Consider the following 14,248-nt stretch of genomic DNA (forward strand, 5'->3'; position numbering starts at 1 on the left):
TCGCTGTTTGCGATTCGCTAAATGTTTGTGCTTCGGACCCTGAGTAGGCCTAAAATCACAAATGACTGTATCAAAGCCAGACATGAGAAACAAGTTTCACAGGGTCTCAAAGCCAGGACAGCTTATCTTTAAAACACAGAAGCTGGTGGTGGTCTCAACTGCCATGTTGATCTTTGGTGGTACAGTCTAGGTGTTATCAACATATCTCTGTTGGGCACCCAGTATGTCTCATCAGTTCTTATCAGAGATAGGCAGACTTTGGTTCTCACAGGGAAAACATAGGCTCAGGGAGGAAGCATGGTTTAAAAGTGTAGTTTGCTAGCAAATATTTTTTTAAAGCATAGTGTTTGAGTTATTTTCTATTTGAAAAAGTTAACTCTTTCCCTTCCATTCCTCTGTACAAAGACTACTCTGCCGTTCTGATCCTATGGAAAACTGATGATGACTTGGGACTTTTACATTTTTGTGGTAAAATTGGGCTTATTTTCCAGTCTAAATTTTTTATGTTTGTTTGTTTGCTTCACATTTCTTTTCATACAGATGTTTAAATGCTTATTAATGCATGCTATTATTTATTTATTATGTATTTATTAGGATTTATTTACTGCCTTTTTGAAGGAATTTACTGAAGGCAGTGTACAACAAGAATAAGTCAAACATAAGCAATAGACAATTACAGCAGTAAAAATATTCAAATAACAACACAAAGTATGGCATAGAGGGGCATAATCGAAAGGGGCGTCCATCTTCGAGAATGTTCCCGCGATGGGGCGGTACGAACCGTATTATTGAAAAAGATGGGCATCCATCTTTCGTTTCGAAAATACGGTTTGGACGGACCAAATGCCTTGGATTTGGTCCTTTCTGAGATGGGCGTTATTTTTTTTTTTAGTGATAATGGAAACTAAAAACGCCCATCTCAGAAACATCCTAATCCAAGCCATAGGGACAAATGTACAACACTACCATAGCTCTTAGGGGAGAAGGGGGCAACTACATTTGGGTACAGTGGGTTTCTCCCATTTACCACCACAAGTATTACAGGTGGGGGGGATAGGCCCGGGTCTACCTGCCTGAAGTGCACTGCAGTACCCACTAAAAGTGCTCCAGGGACAGGACTTGTTGCTGCTGTATAACCTTGACACAGCAGTTCACACCTGAAGACTAATCTCGCTGAAAATATCCTTTATTTGAATAAGCACGTTTACTCACAGTTAACTGCAGATCAGAGGTTGTGCCCCACTGGCAATGAGTCTCCCTGGTACTGAGATTAGCAGTAGGTCCGAGCTGGCAGAATGGTGTTCAATGCCCTCTTTCATCAACAGTCAAGGTAAGAACTAAGTGCTGTAACGTGGCTAACACATGAAAGGGATCTAAAAGTGTCTTACACAAATGGCCACTACCTCATGGACTACCGGAAACAAAACAGGGCACACTCTGACCCTGTAAGCAGAGGGAAAAGCACCATGGGAGTAGAGCCTACCAACTACCAACATCGTGAGCATTTAACACAAGCTAGTGGAATCACGGAGCCCAATACCCTACACCCACCACAATGCATTGCTGATGTGATTCTGCAGTGCCCATAACAGAAAAGGTGTCACACTCACCAGAGGATAGAACACATTCTGCTGTCATGGAGGAGGGTACGGCATTTGAGGCTGGCATACAGGCTGGGAAAAAAAGTTTATTAAGTGGGTTTTCTTCGGTGGGAGGGGGTTAGTGACCACTGGGGGAGTCAGGGGAGGTCATCCCCGATTCCCTTCGGTGGTCATCTGGTCAGTTGGGGCACTTTTTTGGGACTTGGACCTGGAAAAAAAGGGTCCAAATAATGCGGACCAAATTCTCATCAAAAACGCCCTTCTTGTTTCGATTATCAGCTAAAGACGCCCATCTCTCCTCGGCCGATAACCACGCCCCAGTCCCACCTTCGCCACGCCTCCGACATGCCCCCGTGATCTTTGTTCATCTCCGTGACGGACTGCAGTTGAGGACGCCAAAAATCGGGTTTCGATTATACCGATTTGGGCGCCCACGGGAAAAGGACGCCCATCTCCCGATTTGGGTCGAAATATGGGCGTCTTTCACTTTCGATTATGAGGCGGATAGTATACTACTTACAGTGTCAACATAATACGTAATAAAACATTTTAATAGACAGCATAGGGAATAAGCAAAGATGGAACATATAGATATGTAAGAGGAGTTAAAAATAAAGGAGGAGATTCTATATATGGCTACTAAAAATTCAGCACTGACTAAGCGTATTCTATAATCGGCACCTAGGTTTAGGCACCAATTATAGAATATATTTAGTTGATATTTCAGTGCCAATATCTACGCACATTCATTTGCGCCAATGAAAAACAGGTATAAATCTCAGCTTGTAGATTAAGGTGCAATGGGCCATATTCTATAACTAGGTGCCTAAATTTTGGAACGTCTATAAAATGCCCATAACCATGCCCCTTTTTGCCTCCGCATAGAAGAAGTTTGCACATCGTTACAGAATACGCTTAGCGAGTTGTGTGTCTAAAGTCTAATGGATGCCAGTTACTGCACATTATTGCTTGTTAAGTGCTGTTATCAAAACTCATTAGCTTGTTAAGCCAATTTAGTTATGCGCGGTGTTATAGAATCCGTGATGATTTTAGCACCTAAATCTAAGCACACTATATAGAGTCCGGGGGAATGGGACTAATTTAAAGAAAGTTGCATAAGAAATCAGAGAGGTGCTTAAATATTCTCAGCTAGATGTCCTGCTACAGTATGTCCATCCGATGACACTCCTTGTGTGTGCGAGACTAGCAAGTTAGTTAGTTCTTCCATTAAAGACCTGATTGAAGAGTCAACCTTTCACCTGATTCCTGTAGTAGAGATAGAGGGGCATAATTGAACGAAAACGTCTATCTCCATGGGCGTTTATCTCCGAGAACGGGTCCGTGAAGGGGCGGACCGAACCGTATTTTCGAAAAAAATTGACGTCCATGTTTTATTCGACAATTTGTGAGCTGGGCGTTTTTGTTTTTCAGTGATAATGGAAAATGAAAGCGCCCAGCTCAAAAATGGGGGGGGGGGGGGGGGGCAGGATTCGTAGTGCACTGGTCCCCCTCACATGCCAGGACACCAACCGGGCACCCTAGGGGACACTTTTACAAAAACAAAATAAAAGGTAAAAGAGCTCCCAGGTGCATAGCACCCTTCCCTTGTGTGTTGAGCTCCCCAAATCCCCCTCAAAACCCACTGCCCACAAGTCTACACCATTACTATAGCCCTAAGGGGTGAAGGGGGGCACCTACATGTGGGTACAGTGGGTTTGTGGGGTTGGACGAATAATAAGCATTAAGCAGCACAATTGTAACAGGTAGGGGAGGGATGGGCCTGGGTCCACCTGCCTGAAGTCCACTTCACCCCCTAATAACTGCTCCAGTGACCTGCATACTGCTGCCAGGGAGGTGGGTATGACATTTGAGGGTGAAAATAAAAAGTTGTGAAACGGCATATTTTGTGGTGGGAGGGGGTTTGTGATCACTGGGGGAGTCAGGGGAGGTCATCCCCGATTCCCTCCAGTGGTTATCTGGTCATTTAGGACACTTTTTGGGGCCTTATTCGTGGAAAAACAGGGTCCAGGAAAAGTGCCCTAAATTCTCGCTAAAAACGCATATTTTTTTCCCATTATCGGCGAAAGGCGCCCATCTCTGATTGGCCGATAACCACGCCCCAGTTCCGCCTTCACCACGCCTTCGACACGCCCCCATCAACTTTGTACGCTTCCGCGATGGAGTGCAGTTGAAAACGTCCAAGTTCGGCTTTCGATTATACCGCGTTATTCGTTTTTGGGAGATAAACGCCTATCTCCCGATTTAGGTCACAATATAGGCGTTTTTGTCTTTCGATTATAAGCTGGATAGTCTTGTGTTAAGCAAAGTCTTTCAGGGAATACGTTTTTGAGTTTGGGAGTTACTCCAGAGAAGGCTCACTGGCAAGTATCACATTTTGTAATCTCCTTTTGGAGCTCTGAACCCCCTAACATACTTGATTTCCCTCCTGACTCCACCCTCAAATAAGTCCAACCCCCCCCCCCCCCACACACACACACACACACACATAGAGGCCCCTTTCCACATCTCAGCAGGCCCTCTGGGCCTACTCAAAACTAGAGGTCATGGCAGCTATTTTTAATCTGGATCTACCAGAGGTAGGAATGAGTGGGGTTGTTCCTGTCTGAATGACCACTAGACCATCAATTATGTTAAGGTAGGCCCATGAGGGATAGGGTTTTGTAGGGATGTGGGAGGTGGGTCCAGAGGGAGCCTTTTCCAAATCATGTTCTGGAGGGAATCGACTCTTGGTGGTGGTGGAGATTGGACTATGTTGTAGGTGGAGTCATGTTGGGAAGGTTGTAGGTGGAGTCATATTGGGAAGGTTGGACCCACCTTGATCCAGCATCCCTTTCTTCCCACTTTGCTTCAGAACCAGCCGCAGCCCCCAACCTCCTTACAGGTCAGCCCCAAGCTGAAGTCCTATAGGGCACAGACCCATGCTGAAGTGCTGCAGTGTCTCCCCTCCCCCCTTCGACAGGAAGTGTGCCTCGTGGGGAGGGGGAGGCAGGACACAGCAGTACTTCAGCACAGGCCAGTACCTAGGGCCTGCTGAGTGCTCACTCTTGGGACCAATGTGCAGGGCTGCTCCCCCCCCCCTCCATTGTGCCACCTTAGGTGATTGGCTGGTCCACCTAGTGATGAAATGAGGGACAGCTTTATGGAACAGCTGGTGCAGGAGCCGACGAGAGAAGGAAAAATTCTAGACTTGGTCCTTAGTGGAGCGCATGATCTGGTGAGGGACGTTATGGTACTGGGGCCGCTTGATAACAGTGATCATAATATGATCAGTTTTGATATCAACCTTGGAGTAACTATACACAGGAAGTCAAATACGTTAGCGTTTAACTTTAAAAAAGGAGACTATGATAAAAATGAAAAGAACGGTGGAAAAAAAACTTAGGGGGACAACTGAGAGGGTAAAAACTGTACAACAGGCATGGACACTGTTCAAAAATACCATCCTGGAGGCCCAGGCCAAACATTCCATTAATTAGAAAAGAAAGACAGAACTCCAAAAGACAGCCGGCATGGTTGAAAAGTGAGGTGAAGGAAGCTATTAGCGCTAAAAGAAATGCCTTCAAAATATGGAAGAAGGAACCGTCTGAAAATAACAAGAAGCAGCATAAGGAGTGTGAAAGCAAATGCAAGGCGCAGATAAAGAAGGCCAAGAGGGCTTACGAAAAAAAGATAGCATTAGAGGCAAAAAAACATAGTAAAACTTTTTTCGGTATATTAAAAGCAGGAAGCCGGCAAAAGAATCGGTTGGGCTGCTGGATGACCAAGGGGTAAAAGGGGCGATCAAGGAAGACAAAGACATAGCGGAGAGATTGAATGAATTCTTTGCTTCGGTCTTCACCGAGGAAGATTTGGGTGGGATACCGGTGTCGGAAATGATATTTCAAGCGGTCGAGTCGGAGAAACTTACTGACTTCACGGTAAACCTGGAGGACGTAATGGGGCAGTTCAGCAAACTGAAGAGTAGCAAATCTCCTGGACCGGATGGCATTCATCCTAGAGTACTGATAGAACTGAAAAATGAGCTTGCGGAGCTCATTTTGCTAGTGATATGCAATTTATCCTTAAAATCAAGCGTGGTACTGGAAGATTGGAGGGTGGCCAATGTAACGCCGATTTTTTTAAAAGGTTCCAGGGGAGATCCGGGAAATTATAGACCGGTGAGTCTGACGTCAGTGCCGGGAAAAATGGTAGAGGCTATTATTAAAAACAAAATTACAGAGCACATCCGAGGACATGGATTACTGAGACCAAGCCAGCACGGCTTTTGTGTGGGGAAATCTTGCCTGACCAATTTACTTCAATTCTTTGAAGGAGTAAACAAACATGTGGACAAAGGGGAACCGGTTGATATTGTGTATCTGGATTTTCAAAAGGCGTTTGACAAGGTACCTCATGAAAGGCTGCAGAGAAAATTGGAGGGTCATGGGATAGGAGGAAAAGTCCTATTGTGGATTAAAAACTGGTTGAAGGATAAGAAACAGAGAGTGGGGTTAAATGGGCAGTATTCACAATGGAGAAGGGTAGTTAGTGGGGCTCCTCAGGGGTCTTTGCTAGGACCGCTGCTTTTTAATATATTTATAAATGATTTAGAGATGGGAGTAACTAGCAAGGTAATTAAATTTGCTGATGACACAAAGTTATTCAAAGTCGTTAACTCGCGACAGGATTGTGAAAAATTACAGAAGGACTTTAGGAGACTGGGAGACTGAGCAGCTAAATGGCAGATGACGTTTAATGTGAACAAGTGCAAGGTGATGCATGTGGGAAAAAAGAACCCGAATTATAGCTACGTCATGCAAGGTTCCACGTTAGGAGTTACGGACCAAGAAAGGGATCTGGGTGTCGTTGTCGAGAATACACTGAAACCTTCTGCTCAGTGTGCTGCTGCGGCTCGGAAAGCGAATAGAATGTTGGGTATTATTAGGAAAGGTATGGAAAACAGGCATGAGGATGTTATAATGCCATTATATCGCTCCATGGTGCGACCGCACCTTGAGTATTGTGTCCAATTCTGGTCGCCGCATCTGAAGAAAGATATAGTGGAATTGGAAAAGGTGCAGCGAAGGGCAACTAAAATGATAGCGGGGATGGGATGACTTCCCTATGAAGAAAGACTAAGAAGGCTAGGGCTTTTCAGCTTGGAGAAGAGACGGCTGAGGGGAGACATGATAGAGGTATATAAAATAATGATTGGAGTGGAACAGGTGGATGTGAAGCGTCTGTTCACGCTTTCCAAAAATACTAGGACTAGGGGGCATGCGGTGAAACTACAGTGTAGTAAATTTAAAACAAATCGGAGAAACTTTTTCTTCACCGTAACGCATAATTAAACTCTGGAATTCGTTGCTGGAGAACGTGGTGAAGGCGGTTAGCTTAGTAGAGATTAAAAAGGGGTTAGACGGATTCCTAAAGGACAAGTCCATAAACCGCTACTAAATGGACTTGGGAAAAATCCACAATTCCAGGAATGACATGTATGGAATGTTTGTATGTTTGGGAGGCTTGCCAGGTGCCCTTGGCCTGGATTGGCCACTGTCGTGGACAGGATGCTGGGCTCGATGGACCCTTGGTCTTTTCCCAATGTGGCATTACTTATGGTAGGGCAGGCGCTGACTGAATGGGCTGTGTTTATCTACATAAAGGGGTTTTGTAAATTATACCCAGTATGCTTGTTATAGTCTGATTGTGCTTTTCCTTAAGCAGTGGTGGTGGTTTTTGTGGTGAGACACCTCTCCAAGAAAAGCGGAAATGAAATAGTTTTCTCAGCTGCTGCTTCTAGGTTTGCCTAAGTTTCGCAATTAGCCAGTGCATCTCTACTTTTGAAAGACTTCAAATTAAATATATATATTTTTATTTATTTACTATAAGTAAGAAAAACATACATAACTAATAAAACACAAAATCATGACCAGCAATAAAAATGATGATAATCAATACATTTCTCCAACTAACTAAAAACAATTATAATATCCTTCATTCCACCCATAAAAGCCTTCAAAAATGTGGGTTTTCACACCGCAACTTGGAGCTGGCCCATTTGGTAAAGAGACAACGTTGTTTGGTTTGTTACATCAGGATATTTTCATACCAGACTGTAACAAATGTGTGAGAATGGCTTGGTGGGGAAGGTGAGATGAGAAAGCCTCACATTATTATAACCAAGAGAACTGGTGCCATAAGTCTTTGTTCATAATTATTCCTCTTTTATCATTTAACATAGAAATAGAGAAATTCATGACAGATAAAAGCCATAGACCTGATATTCAAAAGATTTATGCTCCTAAATTTCAGACCCTTTTCTAAACTGCACTAAGCAGGGGCGTAGCCAGACCTCGAGGTGGGAGGGGGTCAGAGCCTGGGGTGGGGGGTGGCACATTTTGGTCCGCCTCCCTGATGCCGCCGCCACTCCCAACCCACCGCCACTGCTGCACATACCTGTGACCAACTACTACAGAAGCAAAGGCGAAAAATGCAAAGCAAAAGTAGAACTTGAAAAGTGTCCCTTTATTTAATACAATGATTTTGTTTGTTACATTTGTATCCCACCTTTTCCCACTTATTAGTAGGCTCAAAGTGGCTTACATAGTTCCGGAGAGGTGGTTACAGACTCCGGTGTGAAAAAATACAGTATAAGGGTACTATTACAGTGACAAGTACAGTACAGAAATTATGACCTAGGGGTAGAACTTAACCATTCCGTTCACAGCTTTTTGTTTTTATGTAAAAAAAACCCATGAACAGAATCCATACTGTTTGGATTCTGAAGGGCAACTCCATCTGCCCTCTTCACTCACCTAAAACTGAATAATACAACATTAGCATTTCGAAAAAGAAATTAGGAGCTCCTTTTACAAAGCAGCAGTAAGCCCAACGCGGGCTTACCGCTTGCTACAAAGCAAGTACTGCCAGGCTACCGCAGCAGCCTGGCGGTACTTCCCACCCCCAGTGCGCCGTCATATCTGATGTTACAAAAATATCTTTATTTTTGTAGTGTCAGTGTGTACCCGATGGTAATCTAGCACCGGGTTAGCGTGGGAGCCCTTACTGCCACCCCAGTAAGGGTTCTCCCCAAAATGGCCACGTGGCAAAGAGTTCACTTGCCGCACAGCCATTTCTTTAAATAAGAAAAGACTTGCCTTTTACCCGCTTTGGTAAAAGGGGTCCTCGGTGCAAGTCAAAAACACGCACTAACATCAGCACAGGCACCGTTTTGCCGCAGTTTGGTAAAAGGGGCTTTAAATCAGTCTCAGTCTGGACTAAAACTGGATGAGTCCCAGAATTCATACGACTTTTGGGTAGTTAGGTTTCAAAGGAATGCCTTAATTAGATTGATGGAATGAAACCACCTTATTTTCGAAGGAGATCGCCGGCCATCTTCCGACACAAATCGGGAGATGGCCAGCGATCTCCTGAACCCGGCCAAATCGGTATAATCAAAAGCCATTTTTGGCTGGCGCCAACTGCTTTCTGTCGCGGAGCCAGTCAAACTTCAAGGGGGCATGTCGGTAGGGTAGCGAAGGGGGTAAGGGGCGGGACTAGGGCATGCTCACGAGATGGCCGGCTTCGCCCGATAATGGAAAAAAGAAAGCTGGCCCTGACGAGCATTTTGCCGGCTTCACTTGGTCCCTTTTTTTTCAGGACCAAGCTTCAAAAAGGTGCCCCAACTGACCAAATGACCACCGGAGGGAATCGGGGATGACCTCCCCTTACTCCCCTAGTGGTCACTAACCCCTCCCACCCAAAAAAAAATATTTTTGCCAGCCTCTATGCCAGCTTGAAATGTCATATCCAGCTCCCTGACAGCAGTATGCAGGTCCCTGGAGCAGTATTTAGTGGGTGCAGTGCACTTCAGGCAGGTGGACCCAGGCCCATCCCCCCCCCACCTGTTACACATGTGGTGGTAAATGTTAACCCTCCAAAACACCCCAAAACCCACTGTACCCACATGTAGGTGCCCCCCTTCATCCCTAAGGGCTATGGTAGTGGTGTACAGTTGTGGGGAGTGGGCTTTGGGGGGGATTTGGGGGGCTCAGCACCAAAGGTAAGGAAGCTATGTTCCTGGGAGCATTTTATGAAGTCCACTGCAATGCCCCCTAGGGTGCCTGGTTGGTGTCTTGGCATGTCAGGGGGACCAATGCACTACAAATGCTGGCTCCTCCCACGACCAAATGCCTTGGATTCGGCCAGGTTTGAGATCGCGGCATTAGTTTCCATTATCGGAGAAAACCGTTGCTGGCCATCTCTGACATTTGGCCGGCCCCAACCTTATTATCGAAACGAAAGATGGCTGGCCATCTTTTTCGATAATATGGTTCGGGACTGCTCTTTGCGGCGCTGGCCAAATAGATGGCTGGCCATCTTTTTGGCCGGCGCCATTCGATTATGCCCCTCAAAGTGTGTGCAGGGGCTAAAGGGGCAAAAATGATGATAGGGATGGGACAACTTCCCTATGAGGAAAAGCTAAAGTGACTAGGGCTGTTCAGCTTGGAGAAAAGACGGCTGAGGGGAGATATGATAGAGGACTGTAAAATAATGAGTGGAGTGAAGAGGATAGATGTGAAGCGTCTGTTTACTCTTTCCAAAAATACTAGGACTAGGGGGCATTCGATGAAGCTACAAAGTAGTAAATTTTAAATGAATCAGAGAAAATTGTTCTTCACTCAACGTGTAATTAAACTCTGGAATTCATTGCCAGAGAATGTGGTAAAAGCAGTTAGCTTAGCGGGGTTTAAAAAAAGGTTTGGAGGGCTTCCTAAAGGAAAAATCCATAGACCATTATTAAAATGGACTTGGGGAGAATCCACTTCTTATTTCTGGAATAAGCAGCATTATATGTTTTATACTTTTTGGGGATCTTGCCAGGTATTTGTGACCTGGATTGGCCACTGTTTGAAACAGGGTGCTGGGCTTGATGGACCTTTGGTCTGTCCCAGTATGGCAATACTTATGTACTCATGTCTTTCAGTCCCATACAGTAACATCAGCATGACTCAGAATCAAAATGCGGTTTTTTGTGAGGCACAAGGAGGAAGCGTTGAAGGACAGATTCACTGGTTTGACGGCCATCAGAGAAACTGGACAAAGAGGGCAGAGATGATAAGTAACAAAATGGAAAATGGCCGCTTCATGCTTACCAGCGTTCTGCACCTGAAACCGTTCTCCATCATGGAAAAGTACTGCTGTACCATTGTGTACAGGCTGATGGGGAACACCGAGGAGATGAGCTCCTGTATCAGCACCAACGAAAAGCCTCAAGGTAAAACTCTTTTGCTCTCTGTCATTTTCATTTTCTGCAAAGTTAGGGGAAACTCATCAAACAGCTTGCTGGTTTCCCAGATTTTCCAGGCTGTGTTTGGATGCTTTGGAAACACCACAGAGGAATATAACTGGGCAAAGAAAACTAAACTTAAAGTAATGACTTTAAAAAATGAAACATTTTTGAACTGCACAACCCATTGAATTTATGTAAATACTAGTAAAAAAGGCCCGTTTCTGTTAGAAATGAAACGGGCGCTAGCAAGGTTTTCCTTGGAGTGTATGTTTCAGAAAGAGCGTGTGTGAGAGATGGAGCATGTGTGTCAGAGAGAGAATGTGAGAGAGAGAGAGAGAGAGAGAGAGAGAGAGAGAGAGAGACAGAATGTATGTGTTTGTGCGAGAGAGAGAGTGTGTGAGAGTCAGTGTTTGTGTTTCTGTGTGACACTGTGTGAGAGAGACGGACAAAGACAGTGAGTGTGTGAGTGAGAGTGTATGTGGCAGACAGAGAATGAGTGACTGCGTGTGTGGTGTGAGGAACCCCCTCACCCCCTCCCTCTCCCCTGCCCCCTTGCAGCCAGGCATGTGCAGCGACCCTCCTCTCCCCGTGTTCCCCCTGCAGCCACCCATGTCCAGCATCCCCCTGCAGCCACCCATGCCCATCAACCCTCCTCTCCCCCTGCTGCGTCCTTCCTGTCTCCCCTGCTCCTCCTGCAGCCACCCATGTGGTCTCAGGCCCCCCCCCCCCCTCAGCATCCCTCCTGTCCCCCTGCAGGCACACATGTGCAGCGTCCCTCCTCTCTCCCCTGTCCCCCCTGCAGCCAGCCATGTCCAGCGACCCTTCTGTCCCCCTGCCCCCTTGCAGCTACCCATGTCCAGCGACCCTCCTCTCTTGTGCAGCCACCCATGTCTGAGGACACTCCTCTCCTTTTTCCGTTCCTCTCCTGGGGCCAGCCATGTCCATCGACCCACCTGTCCCCCCTGATGACCACCAACCCTTCTGTCCCCCTGCCCACCCTGCAGTGTCTGTCCTGTATCCCCTGTCCCCCTTGCAGGTACCCATGTGGTGTGTGGAGCCCCATACCTATCTCCCTGTTCCCTGCCCCCCCTGCAGCCACCCATGTGCAGCGACCCTCCCCTCCCCCTGCTTCCTTCCAGCCACCCATGTCCAGTGAGACCCCCCCTTCCTCCCCCAGCTGGCGCAGCACCCAAAGAAAGCCCCTTGTCCCCCCCTTCGCCCACCACCCTCCCCCCCCCCCCCCCACCGTGGCACATCACCAAGCCCAATGTTCCCATATTTGTTCCCACATATGGGAACATTGGGCACTAATGGATTAAGCTAATAGGCGACAGTGTTTTCCGTATAGCTAATGACCATTAGTTAAAAGTACTGCTGTCATCTGTGAGAAGTAGGAAATGTGTTTACACATGCAAATCAGCCTACACCAATAAGCAGCAATTTTAAAAGAGGCACTGCTTATACATATATGCCAATAGCATGCACAGCTTTCAAAAGGTCATGCTGTATTTTACCATGTATATATTTCTAAAAATATCCACAGCAAGTGTCATGCATAACTGTCAGCTAAATTCTTGCTTTGAGGGCATTAGAGGAATGCTGAAGGGAAGAACTGTAAACTTAAATATGTAGTCTAGTAAAATACTAGAGATGGGCAGCTTCGTTTTGTTACCTGTATCCCTCTGGATTCTATATAGGTCTCCCAAAGTGAGGCACGCAAATTTGGGCCTAGATCCCAGGTCCACGTGTAAACTAATTAGCCAATTGCGTGCTAAGAATTGTGTTAAAAAACATTTAATTGGCGATAATTAGGAGTTACGCATGGATCTATCCTTCACACCTAAATTCATAGCACACAATTCCAAAAGGGATGTGGCAATGCGAGCGGCATGGGCAGGTCAGGGGCGTTCCCAGAATTTAGGCGTGATATTATAGAATACCTGTATTTGTGCGCCTAACTACCATCGGTTGGACGCCAGCTTTTACACCAACTTTTGTTGGGCATAAACTGGGAAATTCTATATATGGTTCCGAAAAACATGCTTAGCATTACTCTATAAACCTTGCCTAAAGTTAAGCACTGTTTATAGAATACGCGTAGTGCCTGTCCTATGACTAAATTTAGTTGCAGTCATTTATGCCAACTAAAACCTGGAGTAAATTCCCACACCTAATAGGCATGATTTGGGCATATTCTATAACACTGCACGTAAATTTTAGGAATGCCCATGACCTGCCCATGCTCTTTCCATTGCCACACTCCCTTTGAGATCCGTGCAGTAGAATTTATGTGCACTACTTTATAGAACATGCTTACCAATTCTAAGTAGTGCCAATTAGTCCTGATAATTGCTTGTTGGCAACCAATTATCATTGCTGATTAGCTTATTAAACAAGTAAGTTGTGTGCCCAAATCAGCTACACATGCAGATTTGTGCATGCAACTTTACTCGCCATTTACAGATTCTGGGGGAAAATGCATGCTAAGCTAGTATTTTCTAAAGGTCGTTCCATGCAGGGCATTGTCATTGTCTATCCCTACGCCCCCCCCTCGAGTACTCTGTTCTGTAGATAAATCTCTCTTGTCTGTCCCCTTCTCCTCTACTGCTAATTTAAGACTCCGTTCCTTTTATATTGCTGCACCTCATGCCTGGAATAGACTTCCTGAGCCTGTACGTCTAGCCCCGTCTTTGGCCGTCTTCAAGTCCAAACTCAAAACCCACCTCTTTACCACTGCTTTTGACTCCTAACTTACTTGCCTGTCCTTTTATCCTCACCTCTTTAGTCCCTTACCCTTAATTGTTCTGTCTGTTACCTGTCTTATCTAGATTGTAAGCTCTGAGCAGGGACTGTCGTTTTTGTCTGTGGTGTACAGCACTGCGTATGCCTTGTAGCGCTATAGAAATGATAAGTAGTAGTAGTAGTAAGAGGGTACACTACTTGCAAAGAGTGCGCACTAGGATTAACGCTGTTGGCTAATCCCATGTATTCCTCTATTGGTTCTATCCCATGACAGATGTGCATGTGCCATTATTAACCATACCTGGGTGTTCACCTAAAGGTCTCGCCAATGAAAAACTGACCAAGTATCAGATGTAGAGCTTTAGCCTTGGTACACGTGAAGGAAATAAAGAACACATTAGCATGGTGAACAGAAAGCATCTCTAATGAGTTTCAAGCTTGACATACAATTTATAGCAGTGGGATTACCCTACGCATATTGGCATCATTTGTTTTGGGAATGGCAAGTCAAGGGGATCCACGCCTTCCACAAAAACACCAATTCCAACACACAAGGCTGCAAGCGAACAAATTCCAAGAAACCAGCCCAATTCCTTGTTTGGGCTCGTTTCTT

At 45.6% G+C, this 14,248-nt stretch overlaps 1 protein-coding gene across 1 annotated transcript in view; it reads left to right on the forward strand.

Annotated features, from left to right (window-relative positions):
• Nucleotides 1–14,248, forward strand: part of LOC115472553 — a 133,909-nt gene that overhangs the window by 12,721 nt on the left and 106,940 nt on the right. The window contains exon 3 of the mRNA XM_030206850.1: nucleotides 10,588–10,883. Coding sequence (XP_030062710.1) covers nucleotides 10,588–10,883 — 296 coding nt within the window. The remainder of the gene's footprint in view (nucleotides 1–10,587; nucleotides 10,884–14,248) is intronic.

Source organism: Microcaecilia unicolor, chromosome 6 (genome assembly GCF_901765095.1).
Source record: "Microcaecilia unicolor chromosome 6, aMicUni1.1, whole genome shotgun sequence".
NCBI classification, from domain to species: Eukaryota; Metazoa; Chordata; class Amphibia; order Gymnophiona; family Siphonopidae; genus Microcaecilia; species Microcaecilia unicolor.